Here is a 25,727-nt window from a genome sequence, read left to right as displayed (position 1 = left end):
ACCTGTGAATCTCGGCGCTTCACTTGGGACCTCTGCGCTATGTGTTCTCACCTCGGCGCTTGATTTCATATTTGACATGCCAATATCAGATGTGAAAAAGCTTTGTTCGCCACGCCGGTCGGCCCCGACCGTCACTCAAAATTAGTGACCACCACGGAAATGCTTCCGACGAGGACTATTGTCTGCTGGTTGGTATAATTACGTACCGACCGACACGCATCCTGCCAGTCGTGGATTATAATTTATAAACAATAGACCTAGTCGCACGATACGTAGCGGCTAGTCAAATTTGTGGAATTAGCACCTCTTTGTTTGTAAGTAAATACTTTCTGCGATAGACACAGTCTTTAGATTGAAAGCTAAAATTATTTCAAAATCAATTCCACCTCGATATAACATGGTCAAATTGGAGTTCACGATCAGTTCACGCTACTCAAGAAAAAACAACGTGTTTATTGCGTGATTTGGTAAAATACATTTGAACTGTTATCATTGCGAATCATGTAAAAACTCTTCTTTCAAGACCTAATTTACCTTTTAAAAATTGCAAATCACCTCTTTCGAAAGCTGTCGTGCAGTTTTCAATTGAAATCGATGCCAAGACATCGTGCTACGACATCGCTTTACTTCCGCAATGTAATTTTTATGATCACTACCATTCGGAAAACTTCGGGTTCTACCGGCATTACCATGCGGCATTTTGATTGGTTAATGGAATTCTTGACCCATCGGGTCAAAGGACACATGCTAATGTTTCACAAACATCATGGCGGGTCTGTTTTTTTTTACCGAAGCGATCAAGTGATCAAAAATAATCGCTCCCGATAAAAATAAGTCGGATTTTACTTGCATTTCATATCAAAAAAAAAAAAAGAAGTAAAATTTGTTGAGGAATTATTGCTATAACTGGTGTATAACATGGCCAAGTAAGTTATGTCACGTCGTAACTTTGATGATCGTTTTGAAGCTTTATTTGTTCGCTCATTACTGTAATTGTAAACGTTTTAGAAGTTGATGGTACGAATAATAAATTACAACAATACGTCAATTAATTACGTGATCGATTTTTTGAAGGAGAATGTTTTTGGAGTGAATAAAATTATGAGATTCGTGAACATAAATCTGGCTTAACGTTTTGAATGCGTTTCCTTCAACGTTTTACAAAACAATTAAATTGCAACAATAATGTATTTGTGTTTGTTTTTAGTCTGTAGCATTTGTATTTCGAGAATGTTTCAAACTCTTCTAAATTGTGAAACATAATGTGTTGATTCCATTAAAAAAAATATTTGCCCTGTTACTGAGCTTACTAATATTCATAATTGTAAATAAGTTCTGTTAATCAATGAAGGAAAGATATGTAAATGATATGCAAATTATTATGCAAATTAGCCCCGGCGCTATGCATTTTTTCTGGGGAGAACCCTGCTGACACTTGTATAGTGTCCAATTGATTCATTTGTCGCTACTGACACTTGTATAGTGTCCAATTGATTCATTTGTAGCTACTGACACGTGTATACTGTCCAATTGACTCATTTGTAGCTACTGACACTTGTATATTGTCCAATTGACTCATTTGTAGCTACTGACACTTGTATAGTGTCCAATTGGTTCATTTGTAACAACTGACACTTGTATACTGTCCAATTGACTCATTTGTAGCTACTGACACTTGTATAGTGTCCAATTGACTCATTTGTAGCTACTGACACTTGTATAGTGTCCAATTGTCTCATTTGTAGCAACTGACACTTGTATAGTGTCCAATTGACTGATTCGTAGCTACTGACACTTGTATAGTGTCCAATTGACTCATTTGTAGCTACTGACACTTATATAGTGTCCAATTGACTCATTTGTAGCTACTGACACTTGTATAGTGTCCAATTGACTCATTTGTAGCTACTGACACTTGTATAGTGTCCAATTGTCTCATTTGTAGCAACTGACACTTGTATAGTGTCCAATTGACTGATTCGTAGCTACTGACACTTGTATAGTGTCCAATTGATTCATTTGTAGCTACTGACACTTATATAGTGTCCAATTGACTCATTTGTAGCTACTGACACTTGTATAGTGTCCAATTGACTCATTTGTAGCTACTGACACTTGTATAGTGTCCAATTGTCTCATTTGTAGCAACTGACACTTGTATAGTGTCCAATTGACTGATTCGTAGCTACTGACACTTGTATAGTGTCCAATTGACTCATTTGTAGCTACTGACACTTATATAGTGTCCAATTGACTCATTTGTAGCTACTGACACTTGTATAGTGTCCAATTGACTCATTTGTAGCTACTGACACTTGTATACTGTCCAATTGACTCATTTGTAGCTACTGACACTTGTATAGTGTCCAATTGACTCATTTGTAGCTACTGACACTTGTATAGTGTCCAATTGTCTCATTTGTAGCAACTGACACTTGTATAGTGTCCAATTGACTGATTCGTAGCTACTGACACTTGTATAGTGTCCAATTGACTCATTTGTAGCTACTGACACTTATATAGTGTCCAATTGACTCATTTGGAGCTACTGACACTTGTATAGTGTCCAATTGACTCATTTGTCGCTACTGACACTTGTATAGTGTCCAATTGATTCATTTGTAGCTACTGACACTTGTATACTGTCTAATTGACTGATTCGTAGCAACTGTCACTTGTATAGTGTCCAATTGACTCGTTTGTAGCTACTGACACTTGTATAGTGTCCAATTGATTCATTTGTAGCTACTGACACTTGTATAGTGTCCAATTGACTGATTCGTAGCTACTGACACTTGTATACTGTCCAATTGACTCATTTGTAGCTACTGACACTTATATAGTGTCCAATTGACTCATTTGTAGCTACTGACACTTGTATAGTGTCCAATTGACTCATTTGTAGCTACTGACACTTGTATACTGTCCAATTGACTCATTTGTAGCTACTGACACTTGTATAGTGTCCAATTGACTGATTCGTAGCTACTGACACTTGTATAGTGTCCAATTGACTCATTTGTAGCTACTGACACTTGTATACTGTCCAATTGACTCAATTGTAGCTACTGACACTTGTATAGTGTCCAATTGACTCATTTGTAGCTACTGACACTTGTATACTGTCCAATTGACTGATTTGTAGCTACTGACACTTGTATAGTGTCCAATTGACTCATTTGTAGCTACTGACACTTGTATACTGTCCAATTGACTCATTTGTAGCTACTGACACTTGTATAGTGTCCAATTGATTCATTTGTCGCTACTGACACTTGTATAGTGTCCAATTGATTCATTTGTAGCTACTGACACGTGTATACTGTCCAATTGACTCATTTGTAACTACTGACACTTGTATAGTGTCCAATTGATTCATTTGTAGCAACTGACACTTGTATACTGTCCAATTGACTCATTTGTAGCTACTGACACTTGTATAGTGTCCAATTGACTCATTTGTAGCTACTGACACTTGTATATTGTCCAATTGACTCATTTGTAGCTACTGACACTTGTATAGTGTCCAATTGGTTCATTTGTAACAACTGACACTTGTATACTGTCCAATTGACTCATTTGTAGCTACTGACACTTGTATAGTGTCCAATTGACTCATTTGTAGCTACTGACACTTGTATAGTGTCCAATTGTCTCATTTGTAGCAACTGACACTTGTATAGTGTCCAATTGACTGATTCGTAGCTACTGACACTTGTATAGTGTCCAATTGACTCATTTGTAGCTACTGACACTTATATAGTGTCCAATTGACTCATTTGTAGCTACTGACACTTGTATAGTGTCCAATTGACTCATTTGTAGCTACTGACACTTGTATAGTGTCCAATTGACTCATTTGTAGCTACTGACACTTATATAGTGTCCAATTGACTCATTTGTAGCTACTGACACTTGTATAGTGTCCAATTGACTCATTTGTAGCTACTGACACTTGTATAGTGTCCAATTGTCTCATTTGTAGCAACTGACACTTGTATAGTGTCCAATTGACTGATTCGTAGCTACTGACACTTGTATAGTGTCCAATTGACTCATTTGTAGCTACTGACACTTATATAGTGTCCAATTGACTCATTTGTAGCTACTGACACTTGTATAGTGTCCAATTGACTCATTTGTAGCTACTGACACTTGTATACTGTCCAATTGACTCATTTGTAGCTACTGACACTTGTATAGTGTCCAATTGACTCATTTGTAGCTACTGACACTTGTATAGTGTCCAATTGTCTCATTTGTAGCAACTGACACTTGTATAGTGTCCAATTGACTGATTCGTAGCTACTGACACTTGTATAGTGTCCAATTGACTCATTTGTAGCTACTGACACTTATATAGTGTCCAATTGACTCATTTGGAGCTACTGACACTTGTATAGTGTCCAATTGACTCATTTGTCGCTACTGACACTTGTATAGTGTCCAATTGATTCATTTGTAGCTACTGACACTTGTATACTGTCCAATTGACTCATTTGTAGCTACTGACACTTGTATACTGTCCAATTGACTCATTTGTAGCTACTGACACTTGTATAGTGTCCAATTGACTCATTTGTAGCTACTGACACTTGTATACTGTCTAATTGACTGATTCGTAGCAACTGTCACTTGTATAGTGTCCAATTGACTCGTTTGTAGCTACTGACACTTGTATAGTGTCCAATTGATTCATTTGTAGCTACTGACACTTGTATAGTGTCTAATTGACTGATTCGTAGCTACTGACACTTGTATACTGTCCAATTGACTCATTTGTAGCTACTGACACTTGTATAGTGTCCAATTGACTGATTCGTAGCTACTGACACTTGTATAGTGTCCAATTGATTCATTTGTAGCTACTGACACTTGTATAGTGTCCAATTGACTGATTCGTAGCTACTGACACTTGTATACTGTCCAATTGACTCATTTGTAGCTATTGACACTTGTATACAGATAGTGACATGCAACCAGTGCTCTAATGGAAAGCATCAGACAAGAGGTTTGACTCGTGTATCAGATGACTATACCCCCGGTATATGTATACTGTTGTGGATAAGGACATATGCAATGAGTACTAAAATTCTCTTTTCAGACAAGATGTATAATATATATGGTCATGATTTCATTAAATATTTCTGCATATTGTTGCATGTTTTGTGCAGAATTAATAATATGTACAACAGTTCCTGTAATACGCTCAGCTGGTCTAACAATGCAGTGTGTTTCTGACCTAAATGAGCGAGACATGAGGGCAATTGAAAGCGATGATAGCGATTTGATATTATATTTTATTATAGACTAGATCACTAGACTGGAGAACCAAAAATAGTGGTTGACTTGACATCATTTTGACATCACAGAAGTGTTCAGTCACGAGAGGGCACGACTATAAGAATTAAAAGTGTATTACTTTTATTTTACTTATTTCAGAATTTATCAGACACCAGATTTATATGATGAAAGCGATATTGACTGGCAAGATTTATTACAGTATTTCCCAGAGTAAGTACTTTCCATTCAGATTGATATTGAGATATGACCCATTCACAGTGATCTTGACTTACAAGATATGTCCTATTCACATTGATATTGACTTAAAGGGTATGCCCCATTCACATTGATATTGACATACAGGATATGTCCTATTCACATTGATATTGACTTAAAGGGTATGCCCCATTCACATTGATATTGACTTACAGGATATGTCCTATTCACATTGATATTGACTTAAAGGGTATGCCCCATTCACATTGATATTGACTTACAGGATATGTCCTATTCACATTGATATTGACTTAAAGGGTATGTCCTATTCACATTGATATTGACTTACAGGATATGCCCAATTCCAGATTGATATTGACTGGCAAGGTATGCCTCATTTGGATTGATATTGACTTACAGGATATGTCCCATTCACATTGATATTGACTTACAGGATATGTCCTATTCACATTGATATTGACTTAAAGGGTATGCCCCATTCACATTGATATTGACTTACAAGATATATCCTATTTACATTGATATTGACTTACAAGATATGTCCCATTCACATTGATATTGAATTACAAGATATGTCCTATTCACATTGATATTGAATTACAAGATATGTCCTATTCACATTGATATTGACTTACAAGATATGTCCTATTCACATTGATATTGAATTACAAGATATGTCCTATTCACATTGATATTGACTTACAAGATATGTCCTATTCACATTGATATTGAATTACAAGATATGTCCTATTCACATTGATATTGACTTACAAGATATGTCCTATTCACATTGATATTGACTTACAAGATATGTCCTATTCACATTGATATTGACTTACAAGATATGTCCCATTCACATTGATATTGAATTACAAGATATGTCCTATTCACATTGATATTGACTTACAAGATATGTCCTATTCACATTGATATTGAATTACAAGATATGTCCTATTCACATTGATATTGACTTACAAGATATGTCCTATTCACATTGATATTGACTTACAAGATATGTCCTATTCACATTGATATTGACTTACAAGATATGTCCTATTCACATTGATATTGACTTACAAGATATGTCCTATTCACATTGATATTGACTTACAAGATATGTCCTATTCACATTGATATTGACTTACAAGATATGTCCTATTCACATTGATATTGACTTACAAGATATGTCCTATTCACATTGATATTGACTTACAAGATATGTCCTATTCACATTGATATTGACTTACAAGATATGTCCCATTTACATTGATATTGACTTACAAGATATGTCCTATTCACATTGATATTGACTTACAAGATATGTCCTATTCACATTGATATTGACTTACAAGATATGTCCTATTCACATTGATATTGACTTACAAGATATGTCCTATTCACATTGATATTGACTTACAAGATATGTCCTATTCACATTGATATTGAATTACAAGATATGTCCTATTCACATTGATATTGACTTACAAGATATGTCCTATTCACATTGATATTGACTTACAAGATATGTCCTATTCACATTGATATTGACTTACAAGATATGTCCTATTCACATTGATATTGACTTACAAGATATGTCCTATTCACATTGATATTGACTTACAAGATATGTCCTATTCACATTGATATTGAATTACAAGATATGTCCTATTCACATTGATATTGAATTACAAGATATGTCCTATTCACATTGATATTGACTTACAAGATATGTCCTATTCACATTGATATTGACTTACAAGATATGTCCTATTCACATTGATATTGACTTACAAGATATGTCCTATTCACATTGATATTGACTTACAAGATATGTCCTATTCACATTGATATTGACTTACAAGATATGTCCTATTCACATTGATATTGACTTACAAGATATGTCCTATTCACATTGATATTGACTTACAAGATATGTCCTATTCACATTGATATTGAATTACAAGACATGTCCTATTCACATTGATATTGACTTACAAGATATGTCCCATTCACATTGATATTGACTTACAAGATATGTCCTATTCACATTGATATTGACTTACAGGATATGTCCTATTCACATTGATATTGAATTACAAGATATGTCCTATTCACATTGATATTGACTTACAAGATATGTCCTATTCACATTGATATTGACTTACAAGATATGTCCCATTCACATTGATATTGACTTACAAGATATGTCCTATTCACATTGATATTGACTTACAAGATATGTCCCATTCACATTGATATTGACTTACAAGATATGTCCTATTCACATTGATATTGAATTACAAGATATGTCCTATTCACATTGATATTGACTTACAAGATATGTCCTATTCACATTGATATTGAATTACAAGATATGTCCTATTCACATTGATATTGACTTACAAGATATGTCCTATTCACATTGATATTGAATTACAAGATATGTCCTATTCACATTGATATTGACTTACAAGATATGTCCTATTCACATTGATATTGAATTACAAGATATGTCCTATTCACATTGATATTGACTTACAAGATATGTCCCATTCACATTGATATTGACTTACAAGATATGTCCCATTCACATTGATTATGAATTACAAGATATGTCCTATTCACATTGATATTGACTTACAAGATATATCCTATTTACATTGATATTGACTTACAAGATATGTCCCATTCACATTGATATTGACGTACAGGATATGTCCTATTCACATTGATATTGACTTACAGGATATGTCCCTGTCATATTGATATTGATTTGCAAGATATGTCCTATTCACATTGATATTGACTTGCAAGATATGTCCCATTCACATTGATATTGACTTACAGGATATGTTCCATTCACATTGATATTGATTGGCAAGGATATGCTCAATTCGCATTGATATTGATTGGCAAGGATATGCTCAATTTGCATTGATATTGACTGGCAAGGATATGCTCAATTCGCATTGATATTGACTGGCAAGGATATGCTCAATTTGCATTGATATTGACTGGCAAGGATATGCTCAATTCGCATTGATATTGACTGGCAAGGATATGCTCAATTCACATTGATATTGACTGGCAAGATATGTCCCATTCACAATGATATTGCCTTGCAGGATATGTATTTGGCCGTCTGTAAATGACAACGTATGTTCTATTTACGTCACATTTAAACACTTTACCTTTGTTGATATTGGACATGGCAAAATATAGTGCTTGATGGAAATAAAATCCTGTAATTGAACACAAGTAATCACGCTGGAAGAAACACTTTTGGCTGGCATTTTGCACTGTTATACATTCTGGTAAAGATCTGGTAAAGATGTGTAATTACACGGTTGTCATGAGAGAACTGCATGAAGCAATGCTGAATCTCATCAACTTCTGTTATGCATTGGTCAATGCAATCTTTGTTCATATTTGGTGGTATATTTTCCACTCTGGTTTGGTCACCATTAACACTTACTAGCTGCTATCTCTACCTGCCTTGAAGTCTGTTGCATTGTTTCATTGTTAGTGTACCGACTGTTGCTCAATTGAAAATTAAATGGTATCTACTGAAAACAAAGCATGTGGCAGATCATCAAATGAAGACTCTAGATGGTGAGTTTATAGTATGTTTTTGACATGAAGCACACAATGGGAATCTTTGCAGTTAGTATGTCTGTGTGTATGTGTGTCCATCTGTTCCACTGATATCCCAAGAACCATATGGTTATTGATGCTCTGGACTAATGCGTAGATTTGATTATATTTGAGGTAAAAATCTGTGCATTAATTACCTAATTTGCATAAAAATTAGCTTATTTTTAAGCTTATTCATGACTGTTCCACTGATATTGAAAGAACCACTCACTGAATTTTGATGGAACTTTGTACAGAGCTCTGGGACAATGTGCAGATCTGATTAGTTTTGGGTAAAAATCTGTGCATCTTAATTACCTAATGATTATAGTCGATTTTAGGCTTTTCCACTTATATCTCAGGTACTATAATCATTACATTTCAATGAAACTTGCTACATAGATGCTCTAGGACTATGCACAGACCTACCGGATTCAGGCTGATACCCTGCTCTGTGCGATCTTATGGAGGATTCGTTTTTTTTTTTAGAAAAATGTTGACCAAAAGGTCGCCCGGGCGATGTTATAGAAGATATTACGAAGCCCATCTTGTCTGGAAAAATAACCCTGCACTGATGAAAATGGTCTCAGAAAATGTTTAGAAAAAATAATGTTTCGCGATGACCAAATATAATCATGCAAAGTATAAATTCAAAGTGTTTTAATACATTGGTGAGAGATCGCATTACGTGAACAAGAAGGAAAAGCAAGCCAAAGTCGAAAGTGCATCATGGACATGCCACAACACACGCTGTGACAACCGAGTAATCAGCGAAATCATTTTGGGAGCAATTGAACTTCAAGTACTTCTTTACAAACTGTTGCTGCGCGGCGATACTGCTGACATCAAGTGTGAATTGACCGAAGTTTGACCCCAAGTCACGCACTGAACTGGCGCGTTACCATAGCAACCTTTTTCTTTCGTGCTCCGCGCGTCGGTCTAGTAAACTTGTTATTATATCCGACGATACTGTAATCACATAACTTGTCTGCAACCCTGGCTTTGAATATATCAACATTGTTTACTTGGTGCGCTGCTTTTCTAATGATGCTAATTTGTTTACAATATTGTACCAGCTCTGAATATTTCAACTTTGTAATGCTTTCATAATAATTACGCAAACTCAATTTATATTACCGACTTTATAATGCGTTGCACTCGTAATAATTACGCAAACATGAACATGGGCACATTTAAATCATAGTAGTCAGGTGTCTTGTGATTCATTGATGTTCCCAACAATGAATTATTTTATTCGAAATGAAGTGAATATGTAATATAATAAACTCTGGACAGCACACTTCGATCGCAATATTCACGTACATTTCGACTGAACTCTACTAATCATGTGTTTGAATTATGTGCAGCATTGGGCAATGACCTCCAGAATTCATGCACTGATATTTAAATTCGGGCCACCCAGCTTCACCCAAATTGATATAGTTACCTATTATATGTTCAAAAAATCTTTCAACTCTCACAAATACCACGAACGCGAAGAGTTTACTGAAAGGGACTGTCTTTTTTGGACAAAAAAACACGTCAAATACAAGATTATGTGTGCAAGGTTAGATTTCTAGAACACACACGACCGCTTAACTCTGTGTTTTTTAATAGTCATGTCACGTGTGAAACGCAGGAGACATTTTAGTTCACTAATTTCCTGTTTACCGATCTTGAACTTTTTGTCAGGAATGCGATACAGACAAAGATTAAACATTAACGATACCTACCGTTGTCAAATCAACCAAGAGGCTCGAATCAGGAAGGCTTGGGTATTTCAAACTTCGTAAATAGCATTCATTTTTAAGCACAGACTTTATTTGATTGTAATAAACGTAAGTGAAATGTATTCACGAGCCATAATACTCGTACCTTCTAAAGTTACGACTTTTACTCTTGAAATTGGTGATTTTTCATGCAACGACATTTCGTATACAGCATTGGATTTATTGGATTTTTACGCGTTTCGACTTCACAGTAAATTATTTTTAGCGTCATATTTGAAATAGCACGCTCGATGCAAGATGTCGGACGGGAAAATTGGGGTCTGTAAAAATGTTTGTTGACTCAGTCAGGCAATGTGTGGACCAATACATCGCCCACTATTTGAAACATCGTCCATGGGCGGGGTTTAGGATGGGCGGGGTATCAGCCGAATCTGGTAATTAATTTCGGGTACAAATCTGTGCATATTAATCACCTAATTTGTATAATGATTAGTCAATTTTTGGCTTTTCAACTGATATCCCAAATACTAATCATCACATTTTAATGAAACTTGGTACATGCATGCTAGAACAGACCTTATTAGTTTTACAGAAAAATCTATGCATATTAATTACATAATTCAGCTTCTCCATCAATATCTTAAATATTTAACATCTTATTTTAATGAATCTTGGTACATAAATACTCTAAGATTTTATGTAATCTAATGTTTTATACACATCCATAATTATTACTTAATTTGCATAATAATTAGACAAATTTAGGTATTTTCACTTGTTTGTCAAGTACTATTCAACAGATTTTAATGAAACTTGGTACATCAATGCCCTGGGATAGTGCACAGACTTGTTTATTTTTTTGTTAAAATCCTGTGCATAATAATTACCTAATCTGCATATTAATTAGTAAATTTTTAGCATTTTCATTTGTTTCTCATGTTCTATTCAACAGATTTCAATGAAACGTGGTGCATGAATGTCCTGGGATATTGCACAGATGTGATTTGTTTTTTATTGAAGTCCAGTGCATATTAATTAACTTATTTGCATATCAATTAGCATATCAATTTGCAGATTTTAATGAAACATGGTAGGATAGATGTTCTGTGATGATGCACAAACCTTATTAGTTTTTGGTTGAGATCAATGTGATATGACTAATGTTTCAGATGATTATATATGGTCATGTGACCTCAATAATATGCATAACTGTAATATCTTAAGTACTGTTGCAGATAGGGATAGGTTGTCTGACAAAATATCAAGTCACCATGTATGGTCATTATTTCATTAAATATTTATATAATATTTAAATTAAATATTTATATAATTATTAAACCATAGCTACATAAAACCACCCTGATCATTGCTTGCAGTTATATTTTTAAATCCTGTATTTGCTCTAATAGTAGCACATGTGCTAACTGTAAATATATAGTAAATACAGTATTCTATATTTGTACTTCTTGCCCCCAATACCTTCAGCACACACGAGTTCATTCTTTGATTTAACTTTCAAATTGCTATTTTTTAGCATTCTGTTTTTTTTTACTGATAGATGTCTGATATTGAGTGAAAATTGTTTAGATGAAACACATATTGATTATGTGCACAATAAGGTGTTGGAAATAACAATAGGGTGTTGGAAATAACAATAAGGTGTTGGAAATAACAATAAGGTGTTGGAAATAACAATAAGGTGTTGGAAATAACAATAGGGTGTTGGAAATAACAATAAGGTGTTGGGAATAACAATAAGGTGTTGAAAATAACAATAGGGTGTTGGAAATAACAATAATGTGTTGGAAATAACAATAAGGTGTTGGAAATAACAATAGGGTGTTGGAAATAACAATAGGGTGTTGGAAATAACAATAGGGTGTTGGAAATAACAATAGGGTGTTGGAAATAATAATAAGGTGTTGGAAATAACAATAAGGTGTTGGAAATAACAATAGGGTGTTGGAAATAACAATAGGGTGTTGGAAATAACAATAGGGTGTTGGAAATAACAATAAGGTGTTGGAAATAACAATAGGGTGTTGAAAATAACAATAAGGTGTTGGAAATAACAATAAGGTGTTGGAAAAAAACAATTGGGTGTTGGAAATAACAATAAGGTGTTGGAAATAACAATAGGGTGTTGAAAATAACAATAAGGTGTTGGAAATAACAATAAGGTGTTGGAAATAACAATAGGGTGTTGGAAATAACAATAAGGTGTTGGAAATAACAATAAGGTGTTGGAAATAACAATAGGGTGTTGGAAATAACAATAGGGTGTTGGAAATAACAATAGGGTGTTGGAAATAACAATAGGGTGTTGGAAATAACAATAATGTGTTGGAAATAACAATAATGTGTTGGAAATAACAATAAGGTGTTGGAAATAACAATAATGTGTTGGAAATAACAATAAGGTGTTGGAAATAACAATAAGGTGTTGGAAATAACAATAAGGTGTTGGAAATAACAACAATGTGTTGGAAATAACAATAAGGTGTTGGAAATAACAATAGGTGTTGGAAATAACAATAGGGTGTTGGAAATAACAATAAGGTGTTGGAAATAACAATAAGGTGTTGGAAATAACATTAATGTGTTGGAAATAACAATAAGGTGTTGGAAATAACAATACGGTGTTGGAAATAACAATAAGGTGTTGGAAATAACAATAATGTGTTGGAAATAACAATAATGTGTTGGAAATAACAATAAGGTGTTGGAAATAACAATAAGGTGTTGGAAATAGCATTAATGTGTTGGAAATAACAATAAGGTGTTGGAAATAACAATAGAGTAATATAAATAATAAAAAAAGTGACAAGTAATTGCTGTCAATCAGTCTAAAACTTACCTCAATGACAAGTGATTGTTGTCAATCAGTCTAAAACTTACCTCAGTGACAAGTGATTGTTGTCAATCAATCTAAAACTTACCTCAGTGACAAGTGATTGTTGTCAATCAGTCTAAAACTTACCTCAGTGACAAGTGATTGTTGTCAATCAGTCTAAAACTTACCTCAGTGACAAGTGATTGTTGTCAATCAGTCTAAAACTTACCTCAGTGACAAGTGATTGTTGTCAATCAGTCTAAAACTTACCTCAGTGACAAGTGATTGTTGTCAATCAGTCTAAAACTTACCTCAGTGACAAGTGATTGTTGTCAATCAGTCTAAAACTTACCTCAGTGACAAGTGATTGTTGTCAATCAGTCTAAAACTTACCTCAGTGACAAGTGATTGTTGTCAATCAGTCTAAAACTTACCTCAGTGACAAGTGATTGTTGTCAATCAGTCTAAAACTTACCTCAGTGACAAGTGATTGTTGTCAATCAGTCTAAAACTTACCTCAGTGACAAGTGATTGTTGTCAATCAGTCTAAAACTTACCTCAGTGACAAGTGATTGTTGTCAATCAGTCTAAAACTTACCTCAATGACAAGTGATTGTTGTCAATCAGTCTAAAACTTACCTCAGTGACAAGTGATTGTTGTCAATCAGTCTAAAACTTACCTCAGTGACAATGTCAATCAGTCTGAAACTTACCTCAGTGACAAGTGATTGTTGTCAATCAGTCTAAAACTTACCTCAGTGACAAGTGATTGTTGTCAATCAGTCTAAAACTTACCTCAGTGACAAGTGATTGTTGTCAATCAGTCTAAAACTTACCTCAGTGACAAGTGGTTGTTGTCAATCAGTCTAAAACTTACCTCAATGACAAATGTGGGGATGTCTTATGCTTTATATTTTCTCAGCATTCGAACATATAAAACATAAATTGGTGAAATGTGACATGAATATTGTGATGTTTACACCACATCAGTAGTGATATTTCATATGTCGCATTGCAATTGTCAATCAGTGTAATATTTTGATGTGTCATTAATGTAATTTATAAAGATGTTGTCATTGGTTTATTCTAAACTAAGTATATGAACAAAATGGTTGTAATAGATTATCATTGTGTGTTTATTTTCAACAGACATTGCACGTGAGTTGCATCAGGCCATTGGTCATGGAATAAGCAGTGTTAAAGAATATAAAAGTAAAGAGTTTATAGATGATGATGATGATTCCTCTGATTGCAAAGATGAAATTTGATGTTGTCAACTATTGATGATTGTTCATGTTGATGATACCACAAATATGTGATAGGGTATCTATGAAGTATTAATTTATTCCTCTTTATTTATCCTGAGTGCCCTTCTTGCCCTTTGTGATGGGCAGCTGTTTCAGTACTGGAAAATATCTGATGACTTTCTTGAGAGGTTATAAACAAAGTGTCAGACAATAGCGTGAATATTTAACATGACAAATTTGACAATGGCTTGGATACGTAAAATGGTACGTAAGTATCACATTGATGTACCAGTCAAAACAAGTACTAACTTTGTGTATTCTTGAATTTTCTCAGCTCCTTAAGGTTTATACAAACTCGTGCACTACTAATAGAGAAAATACAGTACAATGTTGTTCATGTTCTCTGACCGATCACTACATGGGCTCCATGGTACATCTGCATTTAGAAGTGGAATTACATGTAATTCATTTCAAAGTAGCAGATTTACGTATTTTGGAAGAGTATGATATTCGTCTTGGTAAATTCACTCTCTTGCTCTCATTCTCTCGCTCTCGAATGTGCTCTCTCTCGCACTCACGCACATGCGTACGGCTGTGTGTGTATCTGTTCCTCAAGAAACACTCATCAAATTGGTGAATATAGATGTTTTAAGAACTATTTAGTTTGGGGTAAAAATCCCATGCATATTATTAACAACAAAGTCTGGGAGGGGCTTGTAGTTTCATCTTTGTCAGTCCGTCTGAGTGATTTCTCTGAGATGGCTGGACCAATTTATTTGAAACTTGGTACAAAGACATAGTGGCCAGCCATACATGTGCAGGTCAATTTATTTTTCAATTTGATCAAATATGGCTGATTGGTGGCCATTTTTAAATGCCAAAATTCAGTCAAACTTGGTCCTTCGTCATTTCTCGGAGATGGCTTGACCGATTTTGTTGAGACTTGTTACAAAGACAAATAGACCACATATACAGATGCACGTTGTTTTGTTTCTTTGAAATGATATTTTGATTGTTAATCATGGCTTTTGTCTGTCCATTGATATTTCTCAGATATGCCTTCACTGATTTCAATGATACTAGGTACAAAGAGACAGTGAGGAGGTATACATATTCACATAGATTTATTTCCTAATTTGATCAAATATGGCTGCCTGGTGACCATTTTGAATGTCAAAATCCTGTAAAATCCGTCCTCCGTGTGTCCATTCTCATTTCTCGGAGATGCCTGGACTGATTTTGCTGAGACTTGGTACAAAGACAGAGTTACCACTAGTACAGATGCACATTGATTTATTTTTTCAAGGAATCAATTAATGACCTCATTTGCATATTTAATTAAATTTTAATTTTTGTTAATATCTTGTGAATTATTACGGTAGTCCAAATAAGACCATACTTGGTATTGACTTGATATGTTGATATAGGGTATGTGCCTTGTAATGTTGATTTTCATCTTAATCTTCCTACCCGATTTATACATATACATTCAAACTTTATAATTCATAGCCAACTATAATCACATCTGACAAGTGGGGACTGTGTCATCTTCAGATGACTTGTTGCGCAATATTTTAATTTAGTAATTTTTGACTCCCGTGTGCGAAGCACAAAAAGGGAGCCTTTGCAGTTAGTGTGTCTGTGTGTGTGTGTGTATGTGTATGTGTGTGTCCGCCTGTTCCACTGATATCTCAAGAACCATACATCAGTTTTTGATGAAACTTGGTGCATAGATGCTCTGGGCCAATGCGCAGATTTGCTGAGGTTTTGGTAAAAATCCATGCATATTAATTACCTAATTTACATGATAATTAGCTGATTTTTAGCTGTTCCATGGCTGTTCCACTGATATCTAAAGAACCACTCATTGGATTTTGATGACACTTGGCACACAGATGCTCCAAACTAATGCGCAGATTTGATTAGTTTTGGGTAAAAATCTGTGCAATATTAATTACCTAATTTGCATAATGATTAATCAATTTTCAGCTTTTCCACTGATATCTCAAGTACTACTGGTAATCATCACATTTCAATAAAACTTGGTACATAGATGTCATAAGACACTGCACAAACCTGATAGTTTTTAGGGTAATATCAGTATATATTAATTAGCTAATTTGCATAATTAATTAATTTTCAGCTTTTGGTATTTCAAGTAGTAATCATCACATTTCAATGACACTTGGTACATAGATGTCATAGGACACTGCACAGACCTGATAGTTTTTAGGGTAATACAAGTACATATTAATTACCTAATTAGCATAATTAATTAATTTTCAGCTTTTGATATATCAAGTAGTAATCATCATATTTCAATGAAATTTGGTACATAGATGTCATAGGACATGTTAATTCTCTAATTAGGATAATAATTCATAATTTTTTTGTTCCGTTCTGTTCATATTAGTTACCTGATTTACATAATTAGTTTTTAGCTTTTCCATCAATATCTCATGTACAAGTAATTTTGAATTAATTTTTAATGTTTCTTCAATACTCTCAGCACACGGGAGTTCTTTCTAAGCTTTCTTTGATTTTTTTTACTATTACCTCAAGATTTTAATTGTCATCTTTCTCAGATTTATTCTTTTCATGATGTTATCTTTAAATTTCTAATTTTGATGAATATTTTTGTCATTTTGCTACTATTCACCCTCTTCTTGAAAACAGCTATCACAACTGCTTCGATATTTTATATGTAGACTCCTCTAATGGGCTTTATTCATTTGCTCATTTTGGGATGACACTTACAATTTTCTAATTTTAGTGAATATTTTTGTAATTTTTCAGTAAAAAAACAGCTTTTTTAGACTTCTTCTTGAACATGGCTGGTCCAGAAAAAAAGATATTTTCACTGGATTTTATTTTCACTGATTCATCCTTTCCGCAATAGTAGTGAGAATAAAGTACTTTATAGTATATTGTTCCTATATGCTTACACCATTTTATGAATGGGTACACTGTCAATTGTGAAGTTCAAATCATGTATTTATCATATGCACTGTTGCTGATAGAGTTATGCAGCCATTACTATTCTGAAAGTGTCAGACAAGTGTCTTACCCATCAGGTATGGTTGTGTGACCTCATTAATTATGCCAGCATATAACAGAAATCAACTGTGTAACAAAAAGTGAAAATTTTTGACATATATTGTATATATTTTATACACTACCACATATATCTCAGTCACCATACATCAGATTTAAATGAAACTTCAAACATAAGTGCTGCTTTACAATACTGGATTGCTTTGATACTTAGTATATATGTACCTTGGATAGACCTCTCTTAGAATGTTTATTTCATGTTGATATCTTTAATTCTCTGATTTTGATGAATATTTTTCTTATTTTTTTTGCTTCTACAAGTCTGATTACTTTATACATGTACGTACCTCAGGTGGACCTCTCTCAGATTTGTTCAATTAGCCTTCCTCAGATTTCAATGAGTTTTTATCATTTCAAAATAATTAATCAAGACTTGTTCATCATTAAAAAAAAAATATTATTAAAATTCTCAATGTTGACAGTGGATTGACAACTCAAATATTAGATTTTTATTTTATTTCCACACAAAAATGAACAGAATTATATGATATTGGATTAGTATATTTTACACAGGGTTTAATTTAAATACTAACTGCAATAAATATGACCAGTGTGGCTTTAGTAGAAGTGCTATTGAAACTCTATTTCTGCAGTGTGCCACCAGTGGTTGAATTGAGAAATATTCATGCAACGTACTGGCAAAATATGACATAATCCGCCATGTTGTTTTTCTAAACATTCGCTTTGCTGCTGTGTTTCATGTGACTTTTTAAATGATCGTTCTTTAATTGCTTTGACAGTTTTTTTATGTATTCAATGTACTTTTACAGCAGACTCCTTAGGAATTTAATATGGTGCAAAACATTATGGCAATAAAATATTTTGGTGAAAACAAAGTACAATATTACAAGTCATTGAGAATTGTGGGTAATTTATATTGCTGTGACTTGCTGTATCTGGCAAGATTAATTGAATTTTAAGTGTTATATGATAAAGACAAGATCTAGTTATTAATTAGTATGTTTATTGCTATTATAAAAAGTAACCCTTGTTCATGCAGAACCTTGTTTTCTAATATATGACTTGTTCTGTGTGCAAGTGTTTACAATGTATGAAGCCTGGAGTAAGTTATGCGCGCTCCATTGCCCCTGAAAAACTTTGGGTTTGGATGTTAAAATAAAGGACCCGTCCAATAGTACTGTTCTCGAGGTTATCGACTATGGAGATTGCCTTTAACTCAACAGCTTTTATCAAATCAGTTTCAAAATAATTGAATTTACATGACTAGCGCCCTCTAACGGTGTAGATGTTGTTAAATATCGCCCTTGTGTGACAGACTGAAGGTATCGACTTGAACCTTTGCCCCTATTTTCTTGTGCTGTTATTCCTTCTTAGTGTCTATTACATAGTATAAGTAATTCTAGATAATTTATTTATTGAAACATCAATGTACTTTTGCAAAAAAGTGGTAAAATGCACTATTCGCAAGACGTGGAAACGTAGGAACATTTGGCATCACGTCATTATAAAATACCATCCCCTCCAAAAAAAAGTAAAGGATAAACCAATTTTGATTTTAAAATATTAAAGTAGAGCTGCTCATATGTAATCACTGTTTTCTTGGAAACGAATGTTGCGTTCCCGTCTTTCATTTGCATAACTTGAACTTGTTACAATCAGTATATAATCCAAAATGTCCATAATTGGGATTTAGTGATTGTGTGTGACTTCACTGTCGATATTAGGGTGCGATTCAGTTGACAGAGTTCGCACCTTTGATGAAACAGTATGATCCAATTATATGGGGTAAATCGCGATCGTTTTACATGTTCATATAGTCTGATTTATCACGCCATTTGTACACAATTACAATTAAATAAGGGAATAAACTGGGGAGAATGGTTACGCAGTGTACTGTTCATTAGGTAATGGTTTGATAGAGATGTATACGTCGCCCTGTATGGTTCAGTCGCTTGACTATTGAAACATACCTTCGTTCGGTTCCTGTATGTCTGGGGGCTCTCCAATAGTTCACCAGATCATGGGAAAAATAAACTTCCCTACTGACTTTCTCGTACGTTTACTTTCACAGAGTTTGAACTGTTCACTCTCAGTGTCTAATAATATCATCGTTCCTTCGGATCACAATACTCAGGTCAATGATACATCTCCTGGTTAACTCTCCCAGTCCGTTTGAAGCGTAATAACAGTGCTAATGGTTCCAATTTATTCTAGAATGTACCATTTATATGAATCTTAGAAAATTGTATTTACCTGAGTGGTCGTATGAGCGACTAAATCGTCACAAATGTCATTCACTCTATACCTAGTATATCGAACATCGTATAACATTGTGAATTATTGTACATAACGATTTCACGGAGAATGCATGTGATAGTTCTACAGTACTCTGAACATGTTACATTTGGCATGCAAGAAGACGAATGGTCTTTACTAGCAGTAAACAAAATACATATTATTATTATATTCATATATACATATGTCAACCTTGAAATAAAGTTTAATGCAAAGAAATACATTGCATTAGATGTACGGTCGACACTTTCCAACATATTTGATATATTTTGCGACAATATCTACGATTTGCTATCGGTTTACTAATCCCTCTCACACAAGCAACTATGTGAAGAATGTGGGTGCAGTTATTATGTATAGCTTTAGCAAGTTTATCTATAAAATAGTTATCAGTATGATGGCAGGAGAGTTTATGAAGTGTTCCGATTAGCTCCAAGTTGTGTATTGTTCATAAAGGAACCAATGTTTAGAGCTCGACAGGCAAATTCTTGAACTACAATTAATTGATATTTTTTCAATATCTCCTACCGACTTTCCCAATAACAGCATACGATTGGTGATCATTTTACCTTGGTACCATGTAGACCTTAAACTTGACAACGTTCAATAATTCAAATATTGGTCGGATGTTTATGAACGTGTGATCCCATTGAAGTGGTGATTCACAAGGAAAACAAAGTGAGATGACAAACATTCCATGATAATTATTGATATAGATAGTAGCGGTGATGGTACACGAGATCACATACGCCGAATCTTGAGAAAAGACTTATTAAATACAGAAATAGACTAGCTGCCTAAATGTACAACCCTTCTTTATCAAGAGATCCATTGAAATCTCAACTCACTGAAGCTGAGAGAAAAACATACATCCTTCAAACGTTAATTAAGCAAATTTGTTCCCGTTGAAGGAGTTTTGAGTTTTTACAGGTTTTATTAATTTATCTCTGTGATTCGCTTGCTGCTGGAATGTGCTAATCCGCAGTCGTAATAAGATCGGTCTTAAGGATCTGCGACGTCCATTTTTTTTCAGATGCCTCAATATTGATTGCTTTTCAGGTCAGACGCAGACCCGCAATTATGTGCAGTTCACCTTTGACCTTAATAGCCGGGTCAATTTTCAGGCTGATTGCAATATCCCGGATGAGTGCAGGCAAGCGCAAACGTAATCCCACCTCGGCGATCGTCACATTTACGCCTGTTTTTTCATCCGTGGCACATTCATTTTGACTGATTTCACGGATTGAAGATTTGCAGCCTTCTAATTTTGTAGAAGAAAAAAGCTTTCATCTTGTACGGGAAGAGGGGCTGGTTTTTAATATCTATCTGGCACGGAATAATCCCTGAGACTGATATCGACTCTAGATGGCGTGCTTCAAACATGCGCTGATCATCGTGTCGGTGTTCTAGCGTAGCCGACCAGACACGTTGTCGGTACTTTACTGACCGCTCCTAACTATTGTTGTCGTGGACAGTGAATGTTCATGATCATCGATAAATTATTTTATATATAATATGTGTAATAAATTCCACCTATATTTCACTTGGATATAAATACATAGAGGGCGCCGCGTAATTAAAATTGAGTTGTGGTACAACGTGTTGTGTACTAGTTTCGTACATAAAAGATGTTGAAGTTCTCTAATTTTGAACAAAATTGACCAAAAGGATCAAAACATCGATTAATTTAAAATTCAATATTATACATGATAGAAATAGATTTATTGTCACCATTGACTAAAACGAATCAAACAGTTCTTGGGGACTTACTTTCAATAGATAGCAGCGAAGCGACTGGTTCGGGATAGAAACGGAAACTGTTATCTTGAAGGGTGGTTTATACCACTAAAGTTCATGCCTTCAAAGTTCAAATTCAACGTTACTGTCCTTTTCCAGATTATTAATTTTAATAGTTCCTGGCGGTGAACGCGTGATTACCTTGAAAAGCAGTTTACAGTTTGTAATTAAGGGACATATTCAAACGGACAATTCCTTTCTCAACTTACTGTTACATTCCTTCTTTCCCCGCGCTACTCTCTCGAGTGCCGTTCACAAAGACGTGTAAGAGTCGTTCAAAAGTCCTACTTGTTGATGAATGGGGTATTTTTGTTACACAAAAACAAATGCCTTTTCCAGAAGTGTGGTTTAATGGGGGGAGGCGATAGCGACGATTTTAATTAATGATCGGTTTCTTTCTTTTTTCAGTGTTGAATTGATTGAATTTAAAAGTATTTAGTTCTTGGGTTTTACGGCATTCCAGCACACGAAGACTATAGAATATATATATATATTTCTTGTTACTGCAATTGCAGATACGGCGCAGATATGAGTGAATTACTTACAAATTCCGTGCTTTGCTTTTTCCCCATGCCGTAACACTTTTGGTTAACAACCACCACTCCCCCCCCCCCGAAAATTTCCTACAATCTTCTACTAGCAGGCAATCTCTTTGTTTTCGCGTATGTTGTGAACTTTTCAAAAGTCATATGGAAGTGACTTTGCCTCCGGAGGCTTACTATAATTTTGAATTTGGCGTCCGCTATCTCCAAACATCGCCACGAGACGCGCGTTTAGTTGCGCGAATCGGGTGCCTGTGTGAAGCTGATATACCCGTTCATTTCTGTCTACCAAGGAACACATCTGCCAAAACGCATATTTTACAGAACAAAACTGGAATATAAGAAAGGAGCTGACCCCAAGAACGTTGTCAAAGACTTGGTACAAGTTTCCAGTTGGCTACGTTCGGCTTGGTTAACTCAATAAGGTGTAAAATCAGTGGCTTTTTTAATCCCACCCCCAATATCTTGTTGCTTTTATCCTTTTGGTTGCTCTTCACCTTTCTGTTACAGTGAAGTCTATAAGCGATTTTACACTCCGTAAACTTCCATTCCTAGCAAGTAATCACTTTCGTGGCAGCATCAAAGCCTGACTGGTGTTTTTATTAAATAGATTTGCAGTCGTGGCTCTGCTTTACACTGTCAATGAAGAGGGCACCCATTCACCGTCGGCGTACGTGGCTAAGTAGCCCCTTCACCGGAGCAACATCTTAATTACCGTCGAATTAGTTTCATTGTGTCTCCTCCTCGGTGGGCATTATCTCACAACAAGGGACTTTGGGCCACTTTGTGAGAAGATTTTCAACACAAACAAACAGCTGTTCGAGCTGCTCCTTTTTTCATCTTCTATACGCTATTTATTCCCCCGATTTTATATATCTTTGTGGGAACACAGAATGGAACAGATTTTTTGATTGCAACATACAAGGGGTTTTAATCGACTTAAAAATTCGGGTTTTTCATTTTTAAAAGAAGAAGCTGATTACATTGTACAATCTTTAGCCCCTACTGTGGATCTTCTCTGGTGGGAGAAAAATAGTCTTACGATGTCCGTTTTTGCTTTAATATCATGTTCTTTCATTCGGAGACGAGGGAATAATGAGTCCGTGACAGACATGAGATAACAGGTCAATGGGTTCACTGATCGAATCGATCATCACAACGACGGCCCCGTTTCTTATTAAGTACAAGTATATATAGGATAATTGATATGAAAACTTTTATTCTCATTTTTTTCAGTGTCTCTTGGAGGTAATTTAACCCCGTTTTGACTATAATGGCACTTTCTATCCTGTTGTTCCGTCGATCACCACAGTAGACCCCGGTGGGAGTGGTATGTAGGAGGGGGACTGCAACGGCAATATATACTAACCCAACTCTTGTATAGTCTATGGTGCGATATATAGTTCTAATTATAATCAGGAATATTTTAACAATTATTTATATTCGTTATTATTTCTTAGAGTCCTCGCTTAAAATGATGTTCCAAGTCAGTTTGAATCTTGTAAACCTGAATAAAAAATAAACAAAACTAAGGCTGTCCTCAATTTAAGTTTCAATCTGTGACGATGTCGAATTGTTGTGTCCACTCGAACGGGTCCGGTAATCAGTCGTGATTGTTTTAATATAACCCAATGCACCTTAATAGATTCAACAAAATTCACAAAGTAATCAATTGCATCTGGAGAAAAGACCATCGTGTAAATGAACAGTTCTGTTTTTGCTAACTCTGCTCGGTAATTACGGGCGGGGGAGGGAGGTGTAGTAATTGAATAGCGGTGTTCTATGGGACCCTGCCATTCACCTTGAGATTCTAATTACAAGTCAATCCCTCAGTAATTGTGTTAATTTTCGACAGATCTGCGTGTACTATAAGGCGATTAGATATGGTAAAATAAGACACGTGCCAGTCCACAGCATGTTACAGCTTGTATTGATAATCGATAATCACTTCTTTGTCTTCATTTCGTTCCCGTAAACTTTGGAATACAATATGTTAGAAGTTAGAAACACCCACAGAGTCTAAATTAAGTTCGCATATAGTAAACCAACAACAATTACAACCAACAATTAAATAATCATTTACATCTTAATTTTTCTACTTTCATATCGCACGATAAGTGTAAATATCTAAACATATTTACTTGTACAAATATAGTATTAATATCATAATGTTATGTGGTATCGTCATATCAAGCTTTATAAATCTCTTTTAGATTAATTGGTATTTTTAGTTTACTAGCTGATGCAATGATGTCATATTTTTTTTTAACTCCGCGGACTTTTTGATACTCGAAGATTATGATTCTATTGTCAGCCCTCGTGTTGAGATTTCCGTCTGTTCGCGGTTTTCTTTGTATGGCGGGCTTTGAGGCGCTTCACTGTTTTATGAGCCTGACTATTTGCATTGTTAACTATTAGTTTTCTTGTTTACGATTTATTTTATTTATTTTTCACGAGAGCAATAAAATCAAATAACTGTCATATAAAAATTCACTTTAATGTTATGCGATGCCTTTTTGGATAAGTGTTATATTTGGTTTACTTTTTCCTCGTTTACTTCTCACATGCTTTAGTCGACTGTGACGCCGACACAGTGTGACCTTTAACCCGCCTGATGTTACATGGCAACGAGGAAAAACCGTTTATATCCGTGATTTCGGAGAAAAAACGGTGAATTTTAATTGTTTTATTCACAGCAATATTCCTGTTTTTCTACTTTGGCGTGTTTCTGAGGAACTAGCACTTTCCATTGTATTGTAAAAATTTGTGCTGCATTTGTTTAAGTATATATCGAGATTAGAAACTTTTTTTATGTTTACGCGATTACAAAATCAAGAAATGTTTTGAAACGGTCGTGCCACCTGTCTCGGATTACGATAGATGACATGTTTTTGTTAGTGACGTCATGTTGCTTATTATTATCGGTAGCCGACGCGACGTTGATGAGTTGCGAATTATCATCCTCGTCGTGTTATCATGGATGAGTATTTCTTTGTAACAGTTGTTGCCTTTTATTGAAGTCGAGTCGATTTCACCAACTTGTCCTGCCATGTGT

The 25,727-nt window shown here is 34.8% G+C and overlaps 1 protein-coding gene across 2 annotated transcripts in view; it reads left to right on the top strand.

The window, feature by feature from the left end:
- LOC102809715 (cyclin-D-binding Myb-like transcription factor 1) overlaps positions 1-18,919 on the top strand; it is a 37,962-nt gene extending 19,043 nt beyond the window's left edge. The window contains exons 11-13 of one of the 2 annotated variants that reach the window (XM_085492297.1): positions 5,443-5,514; positions 9,047-9,132; positions 14,866-18,919. In XM_085492297.1, the coding sequence (XP_085348423.1) occupies positions 5,443-5,514; positions 9,047-9,132; positions 14,866-14,984 (277 nt within the window). In that variant the 3' untranslated portion in view covers positions 14,985-18,919. Of the gene's footprint in view, positions 1-5,442; positions 5,515-9,046; positions 9,133-9,642; positions 11,006-14,865 lie in introns of those variants that run through there. The other variant, XM_085492298.1, reaches the window with a different exon arrangement.
- Positions 18,920-25,727: the final 6,808 nt, after the last annotated feature.

The sequence above is a fragment of the Saccoglossus kowalevskii genome, chromosome 17, assembly GCF_978046115.1.
Source record: "Saccoglossus kowalevskii chromosome 17, keSacKowa6.1, whole genome shotgun sequence".
Classification (NCBI taxonomy): Eukaryota; Metazoa; Hemichordata; class Enteropneusta; family Harrimaniidae; genus Saccoglossus; species Saccoglossus kowalevskii.
The sequence above is the reverse complement of the archived record's forward strand: the minus strand, read 5'-3'. Positions and strand labels throughout refer to the sequence as shown.